A 27,598-nucleotide genomic window follows, 5' to 3' on the forward strand; every position below is an offset into this window, starting at 1 on the left:
AGGCAGGGGGGTTGGAACTACATGATCCTTGAGGTCCCTTCCAACCCGGGTCATTCTGTGATTCTGTGAAATTCAGCCTTTGCCTCAGATCAAAATTGCAAGCAAATTCTGCATTGTTTTTGTCTGTGTTAGTCTATTGCTAAAGGAAAAGCGGAGTAGTTAGTAGAGTAGATTGTTGCTCTGGTAAAACATAGTGGTCAGATCCATGGACAGCTGCAGACCACCAGTGGTGTGAAAAATGATTTTCTGCATAAAGTGTTTTTTATTGCTGTTGTGTGGCGCTTGCATTCTTTCCTTGTTCATTTCTTTTGTTTCCTCGCTTCAACTGAAGAGGTGTCCAAGTTTCCGAATGCCAGAATGAAAGGACAGAGGTGGGATAACCTCTGCTTCACATGTCACCACAGTCTGGCAGCGGGAAGCATTTTTTCCTAGCAAGCCAAACACAGTCATGCTTAACTGTTTCTCCTGTTTTCGATTAGCACCTATGGGTCTTGCAGATATGATGACATCTGGTGAGTCCAAACTACCCCTTCCTCTCAAAGCAGATGGCAAAGAAGAAGGAGCCCCTCAACCTGAGAGCAAGTCAAAGGTATTTACCACTCCGCACGTGGTGTTGGTTGAGCCCGCAGGAGTCTGCTGTGTTGTTGTCTGTCTTCTGGTTTTGGCCTACCCACTTCTGTTCTTTCCTGCATGCGTTTCCATTCACGTGCAATTTCTTTGTTTGTTTCTTTTTTTTTTTTTTCCTTTTTTCCTTCATTGTGTGGATCTGAAAGTTACTAGTTCTTACGGCATTTTAACTTGCGGGGGCAAAGCTACCCAAGCCAAAAGTTGCGTGGGGATTCAGCTGTGCCATGTGGGTGGGGAAGAAGGGTCTTGCCTGATTTCAATACTTGCAGCCATTTTTCTCTGCCTTCGGTTATGGCTTCCTGTTTTGGCCGGCTCAGCAGCAGCAGCATACTTTAATATTTTGCTTTCTTGCCTTATTTGATAAAATAAGGTGAACAGCTTGTTTTTCTTTCTTTCATAAGGGGAAACCCATGCTTAGCATTCCATGTGAGCTTGAAATAAGCATGGTGGCTTAGTGACTTTAGCCAAGCATCCAGCAAACTTTCCAAATTATACTAATTAACAATGTTGTTTTAATACTTTATATATATACATAAATATATTTATATGTGTGTGTTTTCTGTATGTGTCTCTCTGTTTATATATATTTTATATATAAAAAATCGGTCACTCTGTTAAACTGGATGTAATTTTTTTGTTTTTAATACAGTTTTCCCTGCCTTTGTCATATTATTTTTTTTTATTCCTCTACCACAGGATAGCTACAGCTCTCAGGGTATTTCTCAGCCCCCAACCCCAGGCAACCTGCCAGTCCCTTCCCCAATGTCCCCAAGCTCTGCTAGCATCTCCTCATTTCATGGAGATGAAAGTGATAGCATTAGCAGCCCAGGCTGGCCAAAGACTCCATCAAGCCCTGTAAGTGGCTCTGATTTTTTTGGTTTTTGTTTATTTTTTTGTAATTAATTCTATTATAATGCTTGCTTGTTTGTTTTATAAATTCCTTTTCTTCATTATTTATCCACTAAACAGTTTTCTTTCTTTATAACACTGGGTACAAATTCTGCTCTTGGACACATGGCTGTAAGTTCCACCGCCTGGCTTCAGTGGGGCCTGAGCATGCTTATCCAAGGGCAAAATTTGTCCCAACAGTACTTGGAAATAAGAAAGAGTAAAATCGCGTGCATCATGCAAATGTGCTGTCTGGTAATAAAGCAGTTGTTGTGAAGAAAACATCCTGTAATGCATCAGCTTCCAAGCATGCCGACTGTGTTGTTAAGGACAATTCCATTTCTGTTCCTGGGCCCAAACTCCTTCACACAACTGATTTCACTCTGGTTGCTGCACTTGTCATTGCTAGTGTTATTTAAGAGGGGGAAGGGAACAACAAAAAAAGCAAAAAGCAAAAAAAAAACAACCACACAACAAAAGCTAAGATACAGCAACATTTGAATTGTAGCCTTAGCGCCACAAAAAAGCTGCCATGTGTATTTTTGAAGCATTTTTAATTTGGAATTGTGTATTTGGAAATACGATGATTGAGTTCTCAGGGCACAATCTAAAACAAAATTGTTTCTGATTTGCTTCATTCAGTTGTTTTGAAATCACCCAGATTGTGGGTAGGAAAAGAAATGATTTGTGTAAGTTTTTAGAGAACTATTTTTAGGTGAATCATGTTTAGTCATTCTAGTCCAGGAAAAACCTGAGAGAGATGCATGGAGCTAAAATATAAGCGGCATGTATTTATATACGCGTGTAGAAATATCTGTGTACATGTATATGCGTAGAGAAAAAAAAGAGAATGCAGAATATGTGGCCTTTGGGGAGCAAGTGTCCACTTGGCCATTTTTGCTTTGTTTTTGCATTTTTTTTTAATCAGGAAAATGTTTGTTGTTCCTCTTCTTTCTACTAAAAATAATAATTATAGTTTCTCACTTGAGAAAAATGTTGCAACAGATTTTTGTGAGGAATATCAAGTTTTTTTCTGCCATTGTTAACATGCACTTAAAATACCAACAATTCCTTGGTAACAACTTAATTTTTATGAAGTTTTATGTTGAAGGGTGTGTCTTGGAAAATAGAGGAAGGCCGATTGGAGGAAAGACATTACCAAATGCCCTGAGCAGAGGGGCAGCATGGCATGAAGTGCACCACCTGGATGTTTTGATGTTTATTTGGCAGCAACTTTGAGTCTCAGAAGGCAGCTGATGTTACTTGTTCTCACAAAATCTCATCTTGTTCTTAACAGCATTTGTAAGAGGGCGGGATGCAAAAAAATGGGGTTAGTTTTGTTTACGTAGTAATGTTTTGACCATCGCTTGTCTGGAGGAAAACATGAAGGCTACTGCATAAGTTGTCTAACCCATCAAATTCTTCTACAGCACATTCCTGAGCTCACTGTATGAACTACATAATAAATCCTAGAGCCACCATGGAGCCTTTTTCCATGTAAATATAGCAAGTATACCGTTGGAAAAAACAAATAGACAAAGTTTGTGCTTTCAATGTAAAACTTTCTCTTCTGAATGCCCTTCTGTTCAAGTGCTGCTACATCTTTAGCTTGACTTACCTTCTTGGTGCACAGGTTGGGATAAATACAGTGCTTTAGAGTGATGGAAAAATAAGTGCTGTAAATTAGCCGATCTCTCTTTACCTATGAAAGCCAGTGTATTGGATAACTTCATCGACCTTAACAGCAGCCTGACATAGACTGGAAGATTGATTGCAGTCGTTTTGTTACACTTGGAAACAGACCAGCTTTGTTCATTAAGTCCCAAAGTTGCTTCTTGTGCTACAAGTTCTTCTTTCCAGCAGAGGGTAAAAGCAAGGGTGAATGGTCTCCTGGTGTACCTGTGATCCTACAGAGTGAGTCCTCTCTTTGAGTAGTTCTGTGTGGAACTGAGGCATGTGTAGAGAAGGAATTGTTCACCATTAGATTGTAAGGGCTCTTAAGTGTTGAGATAGAAGCTCGCATTTCCTGTGTGAATTTTATATGTAGCCTGTGTCCCTTACAGTGGCTAAGTGTCTAACATTCTTTCAAAGAGAATTTGAAAATGAGAATGCACTGTGCATGGTCACTGCAATGTGAGTAAAACAGTAGGTTATGAAAATCCCATTAAGTGCAGTTCACTGTTTGTAGTTACATGTGAATATGGCAGTAGAGACACCTGAGTAGCACAGTGTCTCTGCGGTGCTATCTTTGAGGGGTCTGCAGAGTCCTTCAGGATGTGTCTTGGCAGAGGATTGTGTGCAACAGCCTCTGCCTGAGATTGGCCTACAGCAGGTTTTGCTGCCTGTGTATGCACGTTGTTCTGTAGTGAAGAGGACTGTGTAGTGTTTGTAAATGCTTCCTTGAAGTGGGGGAAGTGAACTGCAGATAGTTCTGTAAATGCAGGTAGCTTGGGAGATGTGCAGAAACAACTGCCACTGCCTTAATGTGAAAATTGCAGATTAAGAAATTTTTGTTGCTCTGAAGGATTAAGTAGCTTCACCATGCCACAGTCTGTATTAAAGCTGCACAACTTTAATGAGGGACAGGTGTATTGAAAATAAAGTATGGGGTTAGGCAAATTTAACGGGGGAATTGGCTTTGGCATCTACATTCTTTGTTGTTGTTGGGTTTTTGTTGTTGTTTTGTTGTGGGTTTTTTTATCATCCATTTAAAGATGGGTAGTAACATCTGTAGAATGATGGGAATTGAGGGCAGAGTAGGATACAGCTAAGTTAATGAAGGAATATACAACAAGATTGCACCAGTGTTTTTTACCACCAAAATTGTGAACAAAACATTTGTGGAAGAAAAATTCATGATCTTTTTTCTTCCAGCATTGCCTTGCTTGGACTCACTTCAGCTAAGGATCTGTTAATGGCATCATCTTGTAATAAACCTGTATTTTCTGGGAGTTAACATTGACCTATAGGCAGATCTAGGCTTCCAGCTAAATGCACCCTTGTTGGTCTGAAGTTTGTGTGTAGACTAGTTTGCACACATCTGTCATTTTTATATGTTTACATTTATTAAAGAAGGAGCAGAGAAAAAGATCTTTACTCTTGAGGAATAACATTTTTCCCACCAGTGCATTCTTCTAAAGTTAACATTTCATTTTAGAAGAAAATTGTGCCCATTTTACAAAGCCTGACAACCTGAAAGCTAACACAGTAAGAAACACTTCTTACCTTCTGTAAGCTGTGAAAAGTTTTCAGATTATACTGTCATTTTAGAGCCTGCTGCCACATTGCTGAATAGCAGCATTATTTGAGACATACAGTGGAAGAACCCAGAATGAAAAATTCTATACTCATTTCCTTTCTGCTCTGAGTCTGATTTGAAGAAGAGAATCTTACCGTATAAAAACCAAAACATAAAACTGGTAAATCTGAATGTCCTTTATGGTGAGCTACCATAAATTTGAAATAGAAACTTCCTTGTTGCCTTGCATGTTAAAATAGAAGGGCATACAGTATTTCCTGGGTAAAAGATGAAATTTCCTACCCTGATTTTTACTGGAGTTCCATGGCTTCCTAAGTGTGAATTAAAATTACTGATAATGCCGATGGACAGTAAAGTAGATTTGTTATTACTGCAGTTGGTAGAGGAGTAGCATTGGTTTTCTCTGCTGAAAATCATCTGTCTGCCGACGTTACAAAATCATACTAGCTGCAATATGACTTGCCTACTGCCCTCACTACACCCTCCTCCAAAAAAAAAAAAATCTTTGACAAAGTATATTTATTGAAAAAAGTTAATTCTCTTAAACAACTGAATACATGGCAAGTGATGTTTTGAGAAAGGTGGTTGCCATTACAGGACCAATTTGTGCTTCCACTGCATATTCAAAATCTGCAGGACATGTCAGAATATTCTCCTGACAGCCTCTTAATATTAGTAAAACTAATTCAGCCTTGACTTTACTAGGATTTGTAATACAACTGAATCTGACTGAAGTAATTTCAAGGCAGTGTCTTGTTTCTAAGTGAAGAAGGTAATATTATCTGACTGTAGAAAGGACTACTGCAAGAGAGTTGCAATATCAGGAAGTAAAGCAAAAAACTTTACGGGAGGCTATTTATTTAATTAAAGTGAATATCCATTCACTGGAAAGAACAGCAATGGCTCATGGAACTGTTGGATCACACTCTCTTGGCTTCATGTTCTTTTTCTCCTGGCTCTCCTCCAGTATTGCCAAGTTTCAGCTGGAGGGAGATACAGAGCCTGTCATATTTTCCAGGCTAATGTGCAAGATGAATGGTGGCAATGCTTTTAAAATCGTTGGCAGTGGAATGCTACTATGCTGCATCTTTCATGGTGTCAAGTGCCAGCGTTCACCATCACAGTGTGGGGGCATGTACAAGTGGCTGGTGCTGTAGCACCCATGGGGTACTTCTAGAGTCTTGTTTAGAAGTGTTCGACTAGAATTAAGGTGTTGTTTCCTTTAGAGCAGTACTGTCTCCTGTTCAAAGTAAGGAAAGGCAAAGGAGGAAAAGAGTGATTGACTAGATGATTTTGACGCGCCTACTGCAGTCAATAAGCAAGTTTAGGATTTTACTATACAAAGAGTATGTTTCCCTTCATCTATTTGGCTCCTTTCCTAAAGCTTTATATCAGTCTTTCTCTCTTGTGTTTAATTCTAAGCCACTCCATCTTCCAGTGCAGGGCAAATCACTTCACCCTGTGCAAGTGGGAGGGTCTGCCATCAGAGGTAACAGCTTCTCTCTGCTGTCCGATCAGGGGCCTTAGACGGTGTGTGGTCCATCCACACATGGCACACAGCCCAGCTTTCAGTTGCAAAAAGAGGATATGGTGAGAAGTTACGTGTTCCAGCTTGTGTAGGAGCCTCAGTGCTTTCTCTGTCCCTAGAAAAAAGAAGAAAAGGTTGTCGAGATAGCCTGAGCTTTTGTTAGCTGTCATCAGAATAGCAGCAAGAGAAAGGGTTCAGGCCTGCACTTTTGCTCTTTCCACTTCTTTCACTTTTCTTGATGGTACTTCAGTTCTGATTGCTGTGAATCCCATTTTTGCTCAGGTCACAATGCACATTCTCTTCCCAAGGCAAGATATGTGAAATGACCATCTTCTGTTGTCTTTTAAGTGAGGAGAGTGTTACCTACTCCTGAGCATTTTTGACTCAGGCAGCTGATTCACGGTTCTCAAAGAGCAGTGCCACCAATGTCCTTGTACTGTAGGCACTCTTAATCATCTTTCTCTAGGCCAGCAATGATATGAACAGACAGTAAAGCATCACCATTTATGACTCTCTAAATTGGGTACCACTCCCCAGTGTACTAGATTTTTGTACTTCGTGTATTAGGCTATCTTTGTGCTATTGCTGTTCCGTTGAAACACTTCTAGGTCTTCTAGCCCTTTTTAGGGTAGAAAGAAAGAGCGTTGATCAGTTGGTTTTAGTTTATGCTGTGTGGGACAAACTTATTTTCAATTTTGCTTAAATTACTGCTTGCAAAGCACTTTGAGATAAGTGGATGAGAAGCACTATGTGAGAGATACCTGTTATTAAAATGAAATGAGGCAACATCAGAAACTTGCCTTCTGGGATCCAAAGTTCAAATTGGTTAAAGAAACATGAGAATGGGGAGTTTGGGCCCTTTTAATTAAAAAGCTGAATTTTCAGTATATGGACAGAATGTACTGTTTGTGCCTGAACTAGTAGCCTTCATTCCTGACTGTTGTGTGATAGCTTTAGTTTGTTTGACATCTTCTCTTTTTCAATGTTGTGAGTTTCTTACTTTCTTCTCCCTCCCCTTCCCACCCTTCCCCCAACTCTTGTTTCTTTTTGCCATGCAGAAATCAAGTTCCACTACCACAACTGGAGAGAAGATCACAAAAGTCTATGAACTTGGAAATGAACCAGAGCGCAAGATGTGGGTAGACCGGTATCTGACATTCATGGAGGAGAGGGGCACGCCTGTGGCTAGTCTGCCAGCTGTGGGCAAGAAGCCTTTGGACCTGTTCAGGCTGTACGTCTGCGTCAAAGAGATTGGAGGTTTAGCGCAGGTGAGAGGTGCCTCACAGCAAATTTTCGGAGAAGTCAGATCACCATTTTCTAGAATATTTCCTGCTGGTTAGACAATCACTTTTACAGCCCTGAAAACAGAATTAAGTAGAGTTTGATCATATTTGTGCTTTTATATTTGTCTGGAGTTCATCTTGGGCTGCATGATTGCTCTAAAAGTCTGCAGTTTGAAAGAAAATCGATCATTGGTGTGGACAGTTCATTGTTGTTGCAGGTTCAGGGTATTCCAGTAATACTGCTAAGAGAAGGGGAAAGGAAAAGGCCATTGCATCAAATTCACATGTAGAAAGCAGATGATAGAGCTTTAAGGAAATAGCTGGAAGAAAAGAGATTTAGAAACCAACCTTCCCAGATAGATGTACTGCCTCTGGGGCAAATCATTTCATTTCTCCAGAGAAGTGGTAGACTGATTCTTGAAAATGTAGTCCTTCATCCCAAGTCTTTTATTTTCATTTGTCTCTATACAGTGCACTTGTGTTTTAGACACAGACTGTGCTTTTCCTGTCTTTGGAAAACACAGGATACTTTGGTTTACAGTACAAATATAATCATTACAAAGAAAAGATGAATTTCTTAGTTGAGAAGAAGGGGAACGAAAGTAGGAAGAGCTGAGAATAAAAAAGTGCTACATTAGAATAGAGAATGTACAGTATCTGTGACCTTGTTCTCCCTGAGCACACTTGCTATGCCACAGATGGAAGAAGATTTCGTTTGTGGTTCTCACCAGTTAACTGGAACTTTAGCAAAGGAATGCGTGGAAATGACATACATAGGGTTCTGTATGACTGACCTCCACAGAGCAAAACAATGTTTCCTTGTCTGGCAATATCAAAAGTTAGTGAATTTTTGGTATCTGCAAATTTAGGTTTTGTATTTGATATTAGCTCTCCTTTCCTAGTGCTTACAAAGACAAAGCATCGTTTTCATCTACAGGGTCAGTCTGGCCAGGTGCTAGAAGCTACTGTGATATGCTGAGATCTTTATTTTCTGTGAATTCAAGAGCATTTCTGCATATTCAATGCTTTGCAAATCTAGGACTTAAAGATAGGGGTATAGATAGATATCTATGCAGTATTTAATATTTAAATATATATCATTTTACAATAATTAGAAAATATTATCTCAAAAATATAGCAAGTCAAATTAGCTCCTTAGAAAATGAGCACATTTTAATGATCTGTCTGGTTAGCTCAAGAAAGAAACTTCCAACATTAATTAATACCATTATTACTGCTGTTATTAATAGTACGCTTCACAACACAGGACTTGACTGCTGAATTAAATCACTGACCCAAGTCCAGAAATGTTAGCTATTCCTGTTATTAGAGGAAGGCAGAGAAACCTAATACACTTCACCTCGCCTGTTGTTAAATGCTATATATGGGCAAGAGATGGTATCCTGACATTTTTAGTGATCAGCTCATGCCCCCCAGCATCATAAAGATTTGATTACTTTTAGCTGAGAAACTTTATTACAGGTAAATCGTATCATGCAGCTGCTCTGCCTCATACAGCCTGATTGTGCCCACAGCATGACTCTTAGAATGAAAAATAAAGCAGGGGGGACAAATGGGGTGTTCTAGAGAGTTGTTAGTGTTTGCTTATTACATGGAAATTTGTTTTATTTTGGGGCACTCAGTGTTAATTTGCAATGACAGACATAATATGCTTTGCCAAAGAGTAGATGCTGTTCACTTAGACTGGTTTTTGAAGGATCTCAAGTTACAAAATTGTGTGCTACGGAACTGATAAGAATTGACACTGAAAGTAAGGTCTCCTGGTTTTGCTGGTATGCCCACATGAATGATCACTACGTTTATCTGTTTGGGCCTACTGTGAGGCAGAGTGCTTTGCTTGATGAGATTTATTTAAATGCTTCTGAGTGACACTCTCCTAAAAAGTTGTTACTCCAGCTGCTACGCTGCACATCTCCTGATTCTGCCCAGAGAGTGACAGGGAACGTCGCTGTGCAGCAGCAGTACATGCTCTCCAAATACGTGCTTTTGATGGGGTCCCAACATGAGCAGACCAGCTGCTGGCAGCCTTCTTTTAAATGGCAATGCAGTGGGCATTTAGGCTTGTATATTTCTGTTTGCATTATGCAGTGTGTTCATTATGTACCACTTAGCTGTACGTCAGTAGGCACAAAGGGCTGTCTAGCTGGATTTCAAGCCTTGGCAGGGGCAATTTATGGAAAATATCTTCTTTAACTCTTGGGTTCTTGCGGGATCTACCAGAGAAATAAAAACACTTTGCGTAACCATGCCAATCTGCCTGCTATTTAATCCTCAGAAGTCTGGCAGCAGTACTGATGTTATTAAATACAGAGAGAAATTTAAGAAATATTTCTTTTGCTAGCAGAAGGGCATAGGAACTGTATAACTAATGATAATCTTTGTGGCTAGTGAAGTTAAGTTGGAATCATAAAATCTCAGGCCTCAGGACAAGTACAAAGCATCATGGCACGCAAGAATCAGGATTCTTCCTCAACAAAGGCCCAGATGCTCAAAGCCCATTTATGTCAGTGTTCCCTCCCATCCTTGGACCATACCTAACAATTGCACAACTGGTCGAATGAACTTCAGAGCATCAGATGGTACAGCAAAAACAATACCCTGTCTGATGCAGGTGCATGAGCCAGTGGCAACATCCAGGATGATAAAAGAACTAAGCTGTTACTACAGATCAGCTGTGTTTGAGGAACTCAGGAAGAGGATCTTTGGATATTCTCAGCCTTGCATTGCAAACAAGACTCACAGCAGAGTTGTGCAGTCAGCACTGCAGTACAGGGTGTTGCTGGACTAGCCCTGTGTGTTTGAAGTCTGCCAAAATTAATTAAAGGGCCTCGCTCCACTCTGCATCTCATCTAGCCAAAGGATCATTGATCTGTCCCTGCAAGACGCTGTGAAGTGAAAGGACTCAAACCAGGAATTATAGGCTAAACTGTCTGACAGCTGGTAGCTATTCTGGAGAAAAAAATATTTTTCATATCAGTGCTCAAACGCTTAAATTGCAGAATAATGCTGTTATTGCTTTTTAAATTAGTTTTCAGAAGCTGCTTTTTAATTAGAATGGGGTGGGTGTGGGTGGGTGTCAGAGTGAGAGTGAGTGTGCATTTGCTTGGAGATAAATTGCTAACTGAAGAGCAGAGGCCCTGGAAGAGTGCAAAGCATTTAAAAGATGCACCATGCAGAAGACTTTGTACAAGCAAAGCTTTTTATGTAGCTATCAGCAGGTTCCTTAATGGTTTTATAACTGTAAATGCTGTCTATGCATTACTGCATGTGGGCGTAATGAGCATTAGTTAGAAGAGGAAAATAAAAAAAGTAAACCAAGATGTTAAGTACTTTTTTTTTATTTTTTTTTTCTGTCTCCTTACTTTTAAACAAACCACTTTGCTGCAAACCAATGATTCTGCCATTTATTGTGCTAGGTTAATAAAAACAAGAAGTGGCGTGAGCTTGCAACAACATTGAACGTTGGCACTTCGAGCAGTGCAGCCAGCTCCCTGAAAAAACAGTATATTCAGTACTTGTTTGCCTTCGAGTGCAAGATCGAGAGAGGGGAGGAGCCCCCTCCAGAAGTGTTCAGCACTGGAGATACTAAGAAACAACCTAAGATTCAGCCGCCATCTCCTGGTAAGTGAAAAAAATGCAGCCTCTTACACAACCATTTTTTAAACGCAGATGATATTCACTAGGTTGCAGTTTATATCTTCAGAAGCGTGTCTTGCTAATATTAGACAGACTGTAAGAACAAATACATTGTTTTTAAACTTTATCTAGCTCCTGAACTGAGTCAGATCAGATATGTGAACCACAGTTATATATCTGATCGCTGCTCAAGATGTGTCTGCCAACATACCCTTTAAGGTTCAAAAGAGTTACGTTGTTTTAGTCAAAATGAAGGAATTCTCAAGGATGTGCTTGTGCTGTGTGAGGTGAGGCAGCCAGCACTAGGATTGTCCACTTATCTAAAGATGAGATCCTCTTACCTGCACATCGATTACCACGACTCTGAAGCTGCATTTTCAGCGTGGCTGTTGTTCAGCACAACTTCAGTTGGAGGCAGGATGGCAGATGCTGGGCTAATGAGTGGATCTCAGATGGTTGCTCTGATGTGGCTTGTGTTGAATGTATGGCAGATGGAGAGAGCTGAGAGCGTGGTGTATCCCCACTGCCAGACATTGTAGTCTGGAGGCACACGCTCTTTCTTCTATTGTTGTTAATCCTGTATGCCAGATAAGTTGTTAGCATTACTGTTTTCATCTTTGTAAAATCAAAACTGGAAGTGATTAATTTTGGCTGATCTTTTTACTCGTACGGTGTGATGTTTGGAACCACACAGTTTTCTTTCTAAATCAATTTAATTTAAGACTCAAAAGATTTGATAGCCATGAGTGATATTCAAGGAAAAATCTTCAGCAGCAACAAATTTAAGCACTTAAGAAAAGGTGTAGTAAGTATTATTCTATTACACTGACATCTGGACTGGATTTGCTGGTTATTGGACTTTTCTGAGCAACAGAATAATTCTGCTAATACTTACCTTCAGAAGTACTGTTAGGCAGATCACCTTGTGTTAATGCCAGGAGAACGTAATTCCTGGAATGTTTACAGCAGTTCCCTGTGGAAGGCAATAACAGAAAAGTATTTGATAACTTCTGTTATTTCACTTCACTGGTAGAAAATGGGAAGTTGAGAGTCAGGGACGCAGCAACCTCTCCAGGTGGTTTGCAGGCTTCATTTTGTACTACTGCTGGTGATAAGGGTTAGATCTTTTTCTGTATTTTTCAGCATAAGGATTTGGGAAAGTGTTTAGTTAAAATCTTCCTAGCTACATTTCCTTGTGTAAATCCATAAATAATTCCTCTCCCTCATTAACATTTAGGCTTATCAGGTACCCCAGTGCTGATTGCCTAATACATAAGTAGGTGACTTTGTAAAGTGAGTTTAGAAGATGGAGAAGTACACTCAGTAGAAGAAGTGAAACCTGTAGCCCAAATGTTTATCGGTCTGAAATGTGCATAGCATATCTAGAATATTTCCCAGTGCAAAAATTAGAAGGTGTTGTGTTTCCCTGTCATTCCCGAAAAGACAATTGAGGCTGACAAAGGAGGGTGAGGAGAAAATTCATCTCTTTCTAAAACTGAGCAGCAGTACTGAAAATGAAAGGATGCTGTGCTTTGCTGTATCTGCCCTTGCCCATCCCCCTCCAGCACAGCTCCCAGCAGTTTGTTCAGGGACAATCACTGTGAATCAGCTGAAGTTTGAGTTAAAGAATCCTTATTTAACTACACAGACAGGAAACAAAGAAACAGAAATACCAGATGTAGCATTTTACTGAGTCCTTTGTATCAGGGCACTAGGGATGAAAATGACAAAGTCTGAGTTTAAATTTATCATAACATTGAAGGAAGCTGCCTATGAGGGGAACTGAAACTATTTTTCTAAAATAAAAACACAGCAGGACATAGAAACTAGTAGAGGAGGAAGCAAGCAAAGATCTCAAGATTTGTTTTGTTGGCTAGAAAAGAACTCGTGTCACTGAATGGACTGCACTTCTCTACAGAGAAAGGCTTTCCCAGTGTGTTTCAGCTTCAGTACATGAAATCCCGCTGAGGTATAGATGCTGCAGAGAGTACAGGCCTGTTCTCTCTAATACTCAGCTTCTTTTCTCGCTCCTTTTCCTTCAGTATATGCCAACATTAGCTGCACAAAAGAAGTAGAGTTGTGGATCTATTTTAGATAATCTGTTACTCTTTGGCATTCAGAGGAAAGAGGAGCCCAATACAACAAGAAACAGTAGCCTCAGAGGGTCCTTGCTGTAACCATTCACGTCTGTTGTGCAGCTAGCTCAGAGTAGGCAGAGCAGCTTTGAAGCTAAATCCATGTGCAGAGAGCCAGCGGCAGTGTTAGTGCTTTGGGCATTTTGGTTTTAAAAAAAAAGAAGGAGGGAGAATTGCCTCAGAGAGGGGCTGTTGTATTTTGTTAGTTGTACAGCTGATGCTACGAGATCTGGGTCATGAGAGTTTAAGAACCAGCTGATCTTCATAACGTTTTTGAAAATAAATATTTCAGATGCTCTGTGATGAGCAACCTTCTTGGTACAGAGGAGAATCAAGTCCCCACTTAGTGTAGGTGCTCAGGAAGGTACAAGCAGAAGCACAGGGTCAGAGCAAGTCGGTTCTTTTGGATGTCCCTCGTTCAAAGGGTGGCTGTGTGGCTGCCTCAACTACCCTTTGAATGTGGGGCATTAGAGTGGGCACGCTAGGAAACACAGTGTGACAACTGGAGCAAGCGGGTCCCAGTGGGAGGACCCTGCCCCCTCAGGGGAAAGATGTGATGTGCAAGTTGAACTTAGGGGACTGCAATGCAGTGGTCTGGGTTCATGTGTTAGTTCTTGTAGCACTATGGTTGGGATTTCCCATCACTACTGAGAGCTGCAGATGTACTGTAAATCTTTGGCTGCAGTTAGCTTAGTGTGTGTGACTCAAAAAATGCAGACTGAGGTATTTACCCTGTGCCAAAGGAGCAGGATGGGCACTAAGGCACAGCTGGGAGGGATGCTCCTGAGTAACACACAGCTGCCGGCCCTGATGTCAGCAGAGACTGAGTCACAATAGACCTGGAGAACATGTGCCTGTTCTGGGAGGAGAGCAAGGGAGCGTTTCCTTGGCAGCAGAGAAACAAGACTTGGGGAGGGGACAGCGGGGGGGGACGCGGCACTCCACAGCCGTTTGATGAACGCCTCTGTAACCAAACCCATCTGTCTTGGCTGACTGACTGAAGTGCTATTCTTAGCAGACAGGTGATGTCATGCAGCGACGAGGCCAGCCAGGGAATCCCCACGGAAGATGGATGGGTGAGGGGTTGGAGGAGGAGGGCAGGCAGAGGCACCCCGCTCCCGCCGGGGGTGGGGGGGTGAGGGGGATTGGGCTACACCATAGCCAGTGCACCCAGCAGGCCAGAGTGGGGCACTGGGTTTGTGCCGTGTAAATTATCCTCCCAGCGTGGCAGCTGGCTGCTGGGCTGGAGAGTGTGAATGTGCTTAACCTTCAGTAACCTTTCCATTGTTTACTTTAGAGTATACATTTGTAGCTTCTGGCAAAAGGTAGGGATATCCTAGAGAGCATGTCAGGCCTCATATTAATGGCATTTCAAGAGGTTGCTGGGTTGTGTTTTTTTTTCTTTTTTTCCTAGAGGAAAAAAATTGCTGGCAAGAAAACGCTTCTTTTAATGATTTTTGGTTTGGTTTTTTTGTTTGGTTTTTTTTTTCTGTGTCTTTTTGTTCTGGTAAATAAAGGGTATTTCCTGAAAGCAGCTTTGCAGGCTTTGCAAGAAAAAGGCCAAGCAGTGCTGTGATTCTGCCATTGAGTGAGCTGAGTGTAGGACGTCACTTCTCACTGATGGCCTCTGTTTGTGCCACAGTCTTCAGTCAGACTCAGACTCCGTGTTGTTTTTTTTTCTTGGTCTTCATTACAACTGTATATGAGGTCTTTAAAATAATAAACCAACCTTTGCAGTAGCCACTGAAGAAAAAAAGGAGTGTGATTCCCATTCTACTAGGTTGTAGATGAGCTACTCAGTGGCCTATGAGCATATGACATATATATATATTTGTCCTCACTTTGGCTCTTCGTGGTGGTTGATGACCTAATCCAGAGATTAGCAGTCCCTTCTCCGTAGTATTGTGCCTGACCCAACAGAGGCCTACAGCAAAGTACGTTAACTAAACAGTACCAGAAACTTTGCACCTTTTATAAATAGTATTTGCCTTCAATTTTTCATATGTTTAAAAGCAGTCATTTAGAAAAGAGTCAAGGTGGAAGGGAACAGCTATAACTACCGCCCAGCAGATAGAAAGGTAGCTTGCCGGTTCCCAGTTGGATATCTTCTTATTGTTCTTAAAACTTTCCTTGTAAAAAAGGCATCTAAAAATTACGTTTTTATTTGTAGGAAAGATTCTGTATATTCACACAGCTCATAAATAGTGAGGAATATTTTACTTGTTTTATTTAGATTTACTTTAGATATGAATTAATTTCTTTGCTGAGGTAGAATAGGGAAGAACTTAATTGCTGCTTAAAAGCCAATCATCAGAGAAATGTGCAGGGAGATGCAATATCATTTTTTTACAGCAAGTATATGGGTAGACTAAGATGTTTTCTTACATGGTTCTAATATAACAAGATGATGGTGTGTGACAACTCAGAAATGCTTTCAAGCTTTTTAGAAGTAATCCAGCATTGTGTTTAAAGTGCAGGAGACCTTAGGATACAAAAAGGCAGGAAAATGATCCTGTCTCACCCAGGGGTCAAAATACAAAAGGCTCATTTTATGTGAACGTGATGATTTTCTTTATTGTTTTACATGTATGTTTTATTACTGCACCAAAGCCCTCAGTCAAATGTAGCTTTAGCTGTTACACATGTTGTTGTAACTGTGTCAGTGCTAACAAAGAGCTTTTCTTGAACTCTTTTTGAACCTCATTACAATGTGAGTATAATCCAAACACACCTTAGAAAGTTAAGAACAGGAACAGTGTGGTCTACAAAATGTGCATTTTACATATGCTGTTGCTACTGAGACTGATTTCCAGATAGTGGAACATGTGTTACAGATATAAATGAAACACATAAAACGGGTGTTCTTCAGTTAAAAACAAGCTCTGCCTGTCAGGGTGATGTGTGTTCTAGGATTCTGAGGCAATTATAAACTACTCTCTCTTTCACATAGAGAAGAACAGCCCCTATGCTGCTTCCAGTTTTTCCTCTAACAGTAATTTCTAAAGTTTTGTTAATTGTTGGACAACAATAGTAAGGTACTTAAAAATGATAACACAAAGGTATCCTACAAGTTCTCTTCTACGAGTAAGAATTCCTGTTTCAGGCACCAAAGCAGACAAGGGCAAACTGATGCAAAGCTTAGGCAATGTTACCAATGCCCATCTACCACCTTCTAAATCAGAAAAATGCCACATCATATGTCAGAAGACCTTTTCAGTATTCGTATGAAAATAGAAACTGCACTGTCTACTTTAAAAGACTATTCTGAATGTAATCTATCATTAGCTTACATGATATATTCATTTAATGTCCTTATTACTGCTCAGTCTCTTTAGAGTAGAACATTACATGCTTCTCTCCATTCATCGTCACATCAAAAATGTAGCTATTTTCAGCTTGGGATATTCTATGATTCTATTCGCCATGGTTAAGGAGGACAGTAGTGCAGGTACTCTATTGCTGTCTGAGATCTCAACATAAAAATTTTTGCAGAACTGACCTGCTCTTGTTACACATGCTCTACAGTCATCCTAACTGCATTTTGTTAAGTTGTCCATTGCTATTATTACAGTGCTATGCTTTCTTCTTAACCCAGATGGCCTAAATTTCTTGAGTTCGGTCTTTTGCCACATTGTCTCAAAGATGGCATAGCGTAACGTTGTGCCCCTAACCATTAGCCACGTTTCATCTCAGAAACGTCTTCCTTTTAGTAGTAAATTAGATTATGTTCTTATATTAATACAGTGGTTTAAATTTGTAGGAAAAGCTCCTGGCTGAAATTTGCTTTATAAATATCAGTATTGTGGCAGTGATTATATATATAAAGAAGCTGTGCCAAAGAACAGCTTTTCATTTACTCTGTTGTAAACTATAGACAATTAACTTTGTACCTCTGACCTCTGATTTAAATGATCCTTCATCTAGATGATTTCTATTTGTGTTGCTTCAGGCAGTGGTTTAAATTCATGATTCTAGGAAAGATGATGGCTATTACCTCACAGCATATCCTGATCTCAGAGGATTTTATGGAGGTTACAAAGTATTGAGATGCATGGTGTAAGCAGGCTCATGAGGGAAACAACCAGTTTCTCTCGCTGATTATTATTATTTCTGCAGTAATTTGGCTACTGCCTTCTAATATTTCCTTTTTCTCTAATCTTCCAGCTAATTCTGGTTCCTTGCAAGGCCCACAGACTCCGCAGTCTACTGGCAGTAATTCCATGACAGAAGTGCCAGGCGATCTGAAGCCTCCAACACCAGCATCAACACCTCACGGACAGATGACACCTATGCAGGGTGGCAGGTATGAAATGGGCTTTGCTTCATTTTCTCTTATGCTGTTGCTCTACAGCAGTTAAAGCCAGTCTTTCCCAACTATACAGGCACTCATCTGATTCTGTGGTGAGCCAACCCAGTCTTAGAAGTGGCAGAAAATCATCTTTTTCTGGAGGGAAGAGAAGGAAGGGGAGGAAGGATTAGGAGCTACATTAGCAGAGAAGAATCAAACGAGCACTAGTGCAAGCTAGAGCATGTGAATATGTGAAGATTGGGGTGGGAGGTTGAACCCAGTAGCAGCATGTTAGAATGCAGCCTTCCTTCTTGGGTGCACAGATTGAGAGTATTATCTCTATTATGTTAGTATTGTATGAGAGTATTATCTCTAATATGTTAGTATTACACTAACAGTGAGATAGCGGAGGATTCAGCTGGATGGACCAAGAGATCCCTTTCAGAAATGATGTTAGGAAGGTAATCAAGTAGTTGTTTAGTCTGTAGGGGGAGAGCAAGGGAAAGCTTGGTAAATTTGAAAGGTAATACATATGAAACTGATAAAAAGTAATGCTAATTTGACACAGCATATGAAGCTTTTGTGTTTGTGAGGAACACAGCTTTGTGAAATTTCCTAAAAGTTTAGATTTTTACATGGCTAATAGGAACATACACAGGTGAAAAACCCTGATTGTTAAGGTAAGTATCCAGATAAGCTTGGGAAAATGAAAGGGTGGATTTTTTAATGATTGTGAAAGTTGTTTGCTTCTTCCTCAGATGTATCCTGTGCCGATCACTGACAAATGCAGCAGTGTTTTATAGTCTGGTCTGTTTTCACAGCTCTTATGAATACACGATGATGGTAATGCCTCCTTTTTCTCATCTGCTAGAAACAGCGCAGTTAGCGTGCATGATCCCTTTTCTGATGTAAGTGATTCAGCATTCCCGAAGCGAAACTCCATGACGCCAAATGCACCATACCAGCAGGGAATAAACATGCCAGATATGATGGGGAGGATGCCATACGAGCCGAATAAAGATCCTTTTGGTGGAATGAGAAAAGGTATTTTCTTTGTATCATCTTCTTCCCTACTGACATAGATGTTATCAGGACACCTTAGTCATCAGAATGAGCTGTACATGTAGCTGATTCTGCTGTTGACAAAGTGGTGTTCTTGTAGCAAAAAGGGAGATGCAGTGCAATTGTTTCATTCTACCCTGGTCATATTTTCCCTTCTCAGGGTCATGCTGTGTATTTGAGGCTTAACTGATTCCTAAAACTGCTTCTAGGAGCAAATTTCAGGAACAATGGCATAAATTGCTAGGGATAGATTTTATGCAATGCAGTATGCTTTATGAATATGGGTAGCAACTCTGCATGTCAGATGCTGAACTTCGATGTTAGAAGATGAATCTGTGAAGAAACAGGCCTGACTGTGGAAGAGCTGAACAGTGTGTGCAACTGAGCAAGTCTCCTAATGCTCTCTGTCTTAATTTACATATTTTTCAACATAGGAAAGCTTAACTCTCTTCTCATTTGGACACCCCCTGACAAAAGGTTTAAAACACACCATTTGTAGAAAGCAAAAACCAAATCTAATGTCAGGCCTGACTCGTGTCCCTTGGGGCAATTAACTTACAGATATTTATGTGGATATTGTAAATTGTGCTTAAAGTGAATCAATCTTGTATACCGTGTATGTAGGAAAGGGTGAAGTCAGAACTTCAGCAGGACTCACAGTGGCTGCAAAGAGAGGAGCAGATGAAGGAGGTGAAATTGAGAAGTGGAAATTGAAAGAGAGCAAAAGGGAGAAACAGGAAGAAGTCCAGAAATCAAAGGAAGAAGGAAACATACCAGATGAGACCAGACCAGATTAGAGTAGACTGAACTAGACTAGACTTAGAACAGTTCATTTGGAAGGGACCTACCAAGGTCGAGCTGCCTCATATGTGTTGCAGTGAGGAGATAGTTTAAGACAGCCAGCTATTCTGATACAATTATTTTAAATCTTTCCTTTAAATCATGTTACCTGGATTGTAGTCACTAGTACAACACGTTTGGAATAAGAGGAAGGTCCTCTCTGTCTTAGATTCATTTTAATTATTGCATCCACATGAGATTAAGTGTGTTTATTGCACTTTGTCGTATGTATCATATTTACCTTAAGTCAAAAAAGAAATGTCTGTTTAGTATCTACAAGTAAGGACTAAAGAATAGAGTCACTTTCTGTCTGCTTGGAGAACTATGTGAAATATAGTATTGTATGTGCCTTTTCTTGGACCTTTCAAATATGCCCATCCTGCTCAAGAAGCTACCTTAGGATACAGTAACCTTTCTGTAAGCAAGTCTATATAGAGAGAGTGCTTTATGGGAAAAAGAAGAGCCTGATTCCTGCGGATTTATAATCCAATCCAAACTATGAGACTTAAGTTTATCTGTTTTGTAAGGTTTATGTTTGAATTCATATTTAGCATTCTTGGGGGTGAAAAGAGCAAGAGCAAGTTCATCTTCAGCTATAAAGACCTCAGGGAAGAAGCTGCCTCAGTGCCTGATGAGCTTGGTTTGGTATGATAAGATTATTCTCTTCACTTGCAGCTCCTATATATTATTATAACCATCATCGTGGTAGTGGTAGTACTTCATGAGTTTTCATCAGGCCCTGGAGAGCTTGTCAGACACAGCTAATTCTCCTTGGCAGTGTTAGAGATCTGAACATTATTTTAAAATATATCATTTAATAGAAAGATATCTTCAAACACCCAGAATAATATATTTAATTTCCTTTGCTGTTGCAGTGCCTGGAAGCAATGAGCCTTTCATGACCCCTGGACAAATGCCTAACAGTGGAATACAGGATATGTATAACCAGAGTCCATCTGGAGCAATGTCCAACATGAGCATGAGCCAGCGACAGCAGTTCTCTTATGGAAGTGGCTATGACAGGAGGTGAGTTTTTCTTCAGGAAAAAGCGAAGACCGTTAGTGAAAACCATCATCTCCCTTCTCATTTTCCCATCTCACATTGTAGAGAACATGGCAGCCTGTATTTCCTACAGCATCATACTAAGTCACTGGGAGTTAAACCATTAGTAATGACTGCATCTAGCTGTTCACAGGAATTAATAAGGAGGAATTGTTAAACCTTCTAAGTCACTTAAGCTGCAGCAGATCAGCAAGTGGGTGTGTTTGACAGCTGCCTGCAGCTGGCTGCTGTGCTGGGCTGTGGCAGCAAGTAGCACTCAAGTCGTCTTGCAGTGTTTTCACCTAAACAGTTGTTGGTGGGCTTTTTCTGGAAAACAAAATGCACAGCCTTTGTTTGGTTTGTGGTCTGTTAGTGAATTATCTTTGGAGAGTCTGGAGTCTGTTGTCTGAGCTGTAGGGGCGCTAGTATTTCAGTGTGTCTGTCAGGACCCTCAGAAGTTTGCCTTCCGTGAAGTAAGCAGAAATAAATTTGGTTCTCTTTGTTTATCCTGGGAAAGCCTTTGGAATTAAAAAGGAAAAAAAAAAAAAAAAAAGGAATAGTGAAACATCTGACAACTGAACACTGTTATAGCAAGCAGAGACGATGGAGAATGTTTGAATTATATTAAGTATTTGAGTAGTTTTTGCATCTCTGGCAATATTCCCACTTTTACTTTCATTAGCTTGTGTACTCTAGCTTCCCTTTTTTTTTTCCTGGTGGCAGCCAAAGTTATGCAGTGTGAGTCTTTTAAGTGCAGCAGTGGAGCAGAGTTTTTTCTCATAGTCCGAAGCAGTAGGTGTGTGGAGTGACACAACTGTAACGTTGCTCAACAGGTCATATGCTGGGAAGTCTGATTGAAGTGGAAGATGATAAGTCAAGAGAATGTTTTCTTTAAGGGATATGTTTTGTTGCCAATTTTGGAGAATAAGTACTTTTTACGGAATGGGGTTTCCTTTGTCATTTTTTAGGTCGGATCATGGGCTGGGTCCTGAAGGCAGTATGGGACCACCTGGTCAAAGCAACATGGTGCCTTCAAACAGTGACCCAAGCATGTACTCTCCTAATCGTTACCCTGGCCAGCAAAGGTGAACATTGATTTCTCTGTTTGTAACATCTTCAATAACCAGCTAATGAGTGCTAGCAGACTCTGTGAGGTCACGTAGAATATGCGACCTCTTGGTGTTGCTTATGCTTTGCCTGCTCTTACTTAGGTTTTTACCATTGGTTCAGTTTCTGGAGAGTAACAGAGGCCTGGGAAAATTGGTTGACTTTGTGTAGCTATAGAATCACAGGTGTTAGAAAAGGAGCATGCATACTACCTTGTGCATCTCCTTGCCTATGCTGAACTGAATGTACAGGCCAGAGTTCTTCAGTGTAGCACTGAATGACACCCATTCTGAAGCTTCCATAGTTTCTCTTGGGTTATTGTTATCCTGTTCCTAACCAAACTAACATTTAGAAAGTGTTTCCTTTTATATATGTATATAAAATATATACTTTGCCCAGTTTCATCTAACTGCACATCCAATCTTGGATGATTGTAAGCAATTCCTGTCAGGTGTGTGGTCTGTTTAACTGTTGTTAGGTATTTTCTCTCCATCTACATCAACATTTTAGGAGATACTGAAAAACTGTTGCTTTCACTCTCATCTCTGCTCTTGGAAAAGCCATGTCTCATCAGTTCATTTAACATATCAGGTTCCCTAATCCTATTTTGTTTCTCAGACTCTCTGTGGTATATTATTTCCATTATTATACTCAAATTGATAAGTTCTTACTGGTTATGTACAGTGTGTAATTACTGGTCTGCAAGACAGCATTAATGTTATAGTCTTAAGACTTTCCAAGTACTTCATTTCCGCAAACGAATTTTTATTGAGATGTGCTAAAAATGCTGAAGTTGCACTGCAGTGCCCCTCAGAGGTTATAAGGGGCCGCAGGTAAGTTTCCAAGTACAGCTCAGCTCTGCCTCTTGTGTATGCCTCATTATGTAGCTTTAGTTAAAAAATTACATGAATCTTAGCAAAATTGTAAAAGCACTGCTTTTACTCGGTAAAGATGTGTTTAAATGCTACGTATTATAGTGTATCACAGTTTAGAATCTTAGAATTTCTCTTCAAATTAGCAGTTAGGCATTGATTGTGTACTTAACATATACGCCTATACATTTATTACATTCTTAGTCCAGAAAGTAGTCTTCTTGTAAACCTACACTGTAAAAAAAATAGAATCTTGACATGCTCAGCCTTTGAACTATATACATCAGGAATTTATCCTGCTATGACTGGTTCCTAGTGTCACTGCAGCTGCCTTTCTTACCTCTTTGCTGACCGTACACTATTCCCATTCCTAATACTACTCCTAAATCTCTCCACTGCATCTTTATTGCTTCTCTTTCCTTTATCTGCTTTGCCTTCTTCCTTCTCTTGGTGGTCTCTGGACCCTCCCACACCATGTCTTCACCTTGATTCCAGATGGCGAGTATCTTCAAGGTGCAAGATTGTGAGAGCAGCGTCCTTTCACTGTTGTCTTAGAAACTCCAGCAGCTCTAAGTGTTGATTTGAATGCTTCATTTTAGGCACGAACCATATGGGCAGCAGTATCCAGGACAAGGACCTCCCTCAGGACAGCCACCATATGGAGGACATCAACCTGGAATGTATCCACAGCAGCAGGTAGGAGAAAGGAAAACAGCCATATTCATAGTTGTGGTTTTTTTTAAGAAATGCCACTCAAAAATTCTGTATACACTCAAAACTTTGTTGATGAGATATATGTCTTGTAGCACAGAGGAGCACTGTAATTTGGGTCAGAATCACAGCCCATAAGGATAAGCAGCATATATGCTTCTATTGGAGATTATGTTCATTACACCTGGAAGGACATATACTTTAACAGAAGTTCTAGAAGTTTTGTGGCTTTGAATGTGTATCAAATGAATGTCTCAAGCTTATAATCAGCACAGGGGGAAAATATAATTAATAGACTAGTAAAGTGGTGCTGCCTCACCTTCAGAGGCAAATTGGAAAATATTGCTTGACTGGCAGATGGACTCAAATTATGTCACGTAGCCAGGGAACCCAACAGAAAACCAGAACAGTGTAAAACAAGCAGTACTCACAGTTATTTAGAATGCTGTGGTGGGTCACCTGAGTTACTTATCTTTAATATATATCAGATGGCATTTTCCCTGTGTCTTCTCTCTAGCAGTCGTTACAAATACATGAGAAAAATGTTTTATTATTAATCATATTTTAAATATTTGTACTTTTCAGTCTCTGTTTATAAAATCTTTGTAAATACAGATGATACTAATAATTAAGGTTTTTGTAAGATGTATCATTACTGCTTTGTGGGTAAAATAACATCTTGTAAGTTAATGACAAAATTCCACTTGCTTCAACAAGGTTGTAGTTTCATTCTGCATGTTATGAAGTCAGTTCTAGTCACACAGTAATTGAAGCTAGCTTCCAAAATAGAAGGCATTTCCTTGTGATATAATTACAAAAATACACCCGTTTTCAGCTATTTACAGATAGTTGTTTTCTGTCGGGGATAGCATTCCACTTCTCTGAGACAGTGGTCAGCTGCTGGAACGGGCTGCCCAGGGAGGTGGTGGGATCACTTCCCCTGGAGGTGCTCAAGAAACGTTTAGTTGTCGTACTGAGGGCTATGGTGTAGTGGGAAATATTGGTGACAGGAGGATGGTTGGACTGGATGATCTTAGGGCCCTTTTCCAACCTCGATGATGCTATGATTCACTAGGAAATTCAGACTTGAAAAAAAAAAGAAAAAAATGGAGATCTTAGGTTACACTGTACTAAAAATGTGTACAAAGTTTGATTTCATGCTGAATCATAGGATTTCTGAGATAGTGTAATCAAGAAACTGCTTTGTTGTTCTTCATGATGAACATATATGTCAAGGTGATTTAGTGGGGAAATAGAGAAGATTCATTATAGAAGAGTTTGTGATATTCCATGCTAAAATATGTAGGTTGTATGTGAACTACATATTCATTAAAGCAAGGAGGCAACTGGAATTTGTGAAAATATACATTGTGCCCTGTCTCTGTTGTTGTTTATATGCTTAGGTGTGAAGAGCATATAATGGCTCTTGAATGCATAATGCATTCAAGTATGAATGCAAAATAACATAGAAGAGTGAATCCTGGCCTTGTCCCCCTCTCCCCCCTCCACCCCTCTCAAAGAGGGGGCACCCACTCCCAGAGCATTCCCCTTTTCCATTTTCCACCTAGCTAAAGACCAGGTTGCCCTGACCATATGCTTTCAGTTTCCTAGGTTTCACCCTGTAGTGGTTCAGGAATGTGAAAAATAACCCTTTCGGAGTTTTATCCATAGCCTGAAGGCTAGGGAATGACTGCAAAGGAGGTGCTTTGTGCATGAACCCCTGGGGCTAATAAAGCACTTTGAGCCAGGTTTTTCAATTCTTGTATGAATGCTTACAGGCCACGAGTTATTACGCAGCAGGTTACCAGTGTTAGTGTGCTTTTGTCTTCTGTAAGGTCTCACAACTCCCCTTTCCCAGTGGGGAGAAACACATTGTGCAGCCTTGGACACTTGCTGAACCCTTACACAGGAGTGGGAATTGAGGTGCATCACTGTCCTCAGTACTTGGTTGCCATTAAGCGTCTAGCCACTGCATAGACGAGAACTCTGAACTGCCTTGAGAAAGGCACATGCTTCATTCCCAGGTGTCTGCTTTAAGCATGTGGAATCCCTGTAGCAAAACAAGCACCTTCTTTTTAGGTGCGGCAACTACTGAGTCAGTTCTTAATGTATGAGTTGGCCCAAAGCGTGGAATTTACCACAGCAAGTAGTTTATGTAAGACTGAAAATAGGTTTTTCTTGAGTAGCCAGGCAGCTCTATAGCAGGTTAAAAATACATATACTTTCAAGCAATTCAGCAGTTGCAGTTTTATGTGCACCAAATTTGGAAGATGAGTTTATGAATCCCCGAGCCGTTTTAACTGACCCATATAGAATACATACAGAATTTTATCTATATGTAGATATAGATACCTTGGGAACCATAACTTTGAATTTAACACACATCATATATTCAGAAACTGCCAATTTAATTCAAATGTTTTTTGCTTGAGAGCACTCGGTGTAGTTTGAACTGTGCATCAGACTCCCTGAGGATATAAGCACCCCTCAAACTTTACCACTTACTTTCTTCCTCAAAACACAACCCATCTTTTTTTGTCTTGCTGTCTTAAATTCAGACAAGCTTGTATGATTTATAAGCAGCTCAGCTCCCCTGACTATATAACAGCTTACCTCACACAGTGTTCCCCAATTGAGAAGGTGAAAAACAAGAAGGAAACGTTGCTTCATTCATTACTGATCAGCAGCATAAGAACCTGCATGAGGCAGAATAGGACATTTCGATGTGAGCAGTTGCTACAATGATCTCACAATAAATTAAATGTGATTAGGATGGTTTGGGAAGGAGGGCTGGTAGCCCAAGCAGGACTGTGCTTCAGAAAATTATGCAAAGGCAGGGGAACGTTTTCTCCTACTAGTAAATATATTGTGTGTTTCTTATGCTCTGTCATAATATCCAGCATTCAGACATGCATGCTTGCAGCGTATCTTGATATTTTAAGAGTTTGTCCCTGGAAGAGATTAAATCATTGATTGGTTTTGACTTTTTTAAAGATTTGTCTTCTTAGCAGGCTAAGCATAAAAAAGGAATGAAAATATGTTGTTGGTGAGGAATGTTGCCTTTTCATGCATGTCTTAAGTGGCCAATGGAATTTCATCTGACAGACAGGATAGGAAAGGGAAAGGGGGGAAAGCAAGAGCAAGCATAAGAAAATTTAGCCCAGGGATAAGTTTCCTTTTAAAATTAAGTTACAAATGCAGCACAACAGAGGCTAAAACAGAAAGCCTCGATCACAGCGCTGTGTGTCTGACTGGAATCAGCACAAGCCCTCCAGAACTAGGAGCCTTCAGCTTTTTAGATGAGCTCACAGCCAATCTCTATTATTGTGTATGTAGTAAAAGTGACAAAGTTTATTTCTGATTTTTCTTTTCAGAACTATAAGCGACACATGGATGGCATGTATGGGCCTCCAGCCAAACGCCACGAAGGGGATATGTATAACATGCAGTATGGCAACCAGCAACAAGAAATGTATAACCAGTACAGCAATGCTTACTCTGGGCCTGATAGGAGGCCTATGCAGGGACAATATCCGTATCCGTATAACAGGGAGAGGATGCAGGGCCCAGGACAAATGCAGCAGCATGGAATACCTCCCCAGATGATTGGTGGCCCCATGCAGTCATCATCCTCCAGTGAAGGTCCTCAGCAGAACATGTGGCCAACACGAAACGATATGCCTTACCCTTACCAGAATAGGCAAGGTCCAGGAGGCCCTGCACAGGCCCCACCGTATCCAGGGATGAATCGCACTGATGATATGATGGTACCTGACCAGAGGATAAACCACGAGAGTCAGTGGCCTTCTCATGTCAACCAACGTCAGCCTTCTTATATGTCATCTTCAGCCTCCATGCAGCCTATCACTAGGCCTCCTCAGTCATCCTACCAGACACCACCCTCTATGCCAAATCACATCTCTAGAGCTCCAAGTCCAGCATCTTTCCAGCGCTCTTTGGAAAACCGTATGTCTCCAAGCAAGTCTCCTTTCCTACCCTCCATGAAGATGCAAAAGGTTATACCCACAGTTCCAGTGTCACAGGTCACAGGACCTCCACCCCAACCACCACCGATTAGGCGAGAAATTACCTTCCCCCCAGGCTCTGTAGAAGCGTCACAACCAGTCTTAAAACCAAGGCGAAAGATTACCTCAAAAGATATTGGTAAGTACAGAAACAAAAGCGAAATGCTTTTGGGAGCAAGGTTGGGAGAAAGGATCTTTGATTTTTGTTTTCCTTTACTTGTTAAGACTGCTTTGACAAGTAATTAACTTTGGTAGCTATTATGTGTTCACTAAAA

General features: G+C 40.4%; 1 protein-coding gene and 1 long non-coding RNA gene across 26 annotated transcripts in view; one reads left to right on the top strand and one right to left on the bottom strand.

Annotated features, from left to right (window-relative positions):
• The window catches only part of ARID1B (AT-rich interaction domain 1B), a 309,844-nt gene that overhangs the window by 276,174 nt on the left and 6,072 nt on the right, over nucleotides 1–27,598 (top strand). For 13 of the 25 annotated variants that reach the window (XM_015858262.3, XM_015858265.3, XM_015858263.3 and 10 more), the window contains 10 exons: nucleotides 480–589; nucleotides 1,324–1,482; nucleotides 7,361–7,570; nucleotides 11,023–11,227; nucleotides 17,542–17,680; nucleotides 18,537–18,709; nucleotides 20,443–20,593; nucleotides 21,577–21,693; nucleotides 23,187–23,283; nucleotides 26,673–27,462. In XM_015858262.3, the coding sequence (XP_015713748.2) occupies nucleotides 480–589; nucleotides 1,324–1,482; nucleotides 7,361–7,570; nucleotides 11,023–11,227; nucleotides 17,542–17,680; nucleotides 18,537–18,709; nucleotides 20,443–20,593; nucleotides 21,577–21,693; nucleotides 23,187–23,283; nucleotides 26,673–27,462 (2,151 nt within the window). The remainder of the gene's footprint in view (nucleotides 1–479; nucleotides 590–1,323; nucleotides 1,483–7,360; nucleotides 7,571–11,022; nucleotides 11,228–17,541; nucleotides 17,681–18,536; nucleotides 18,710–20,442; nucleotides 20,594–21,576; nucleotides 21,694–23,186; nucleotides 23,284–26,672; nucleotides 27,463–27,598) is intronic. The other 12 variants (XM_015858267.3, XM_085541547.1, XM_085541550.1 and 9 more) reach the window with 3 other exon arrangements.
• LOC107311611 (uncharacterized) lies at nucleotides 6,136–11,721 on the bottom strand. The gene is made up of 2 exons (XR_001554164.3): nucleotides 11,584–11,721; nucleotides 6,136–6,417 (listed from the first exon to the last, which is right to left on the bottom strand). It is a non-coding gene; the product is annotated as an uncharacterized LOC107311611 (long non-coding RNA).

Source organism: Coturnix japonica, chromosome 3, assembly GCF_054131305.1.
Source record: "Coturnix japonica strain WE chromosome 3, WE-NBRP24, whole genome shotgun sequence".
NCBI lineage: Eukaryota > Metazoa > Chordata > Aves > Galliformes > Phasianidae > Coturnix > Coturnix japonica.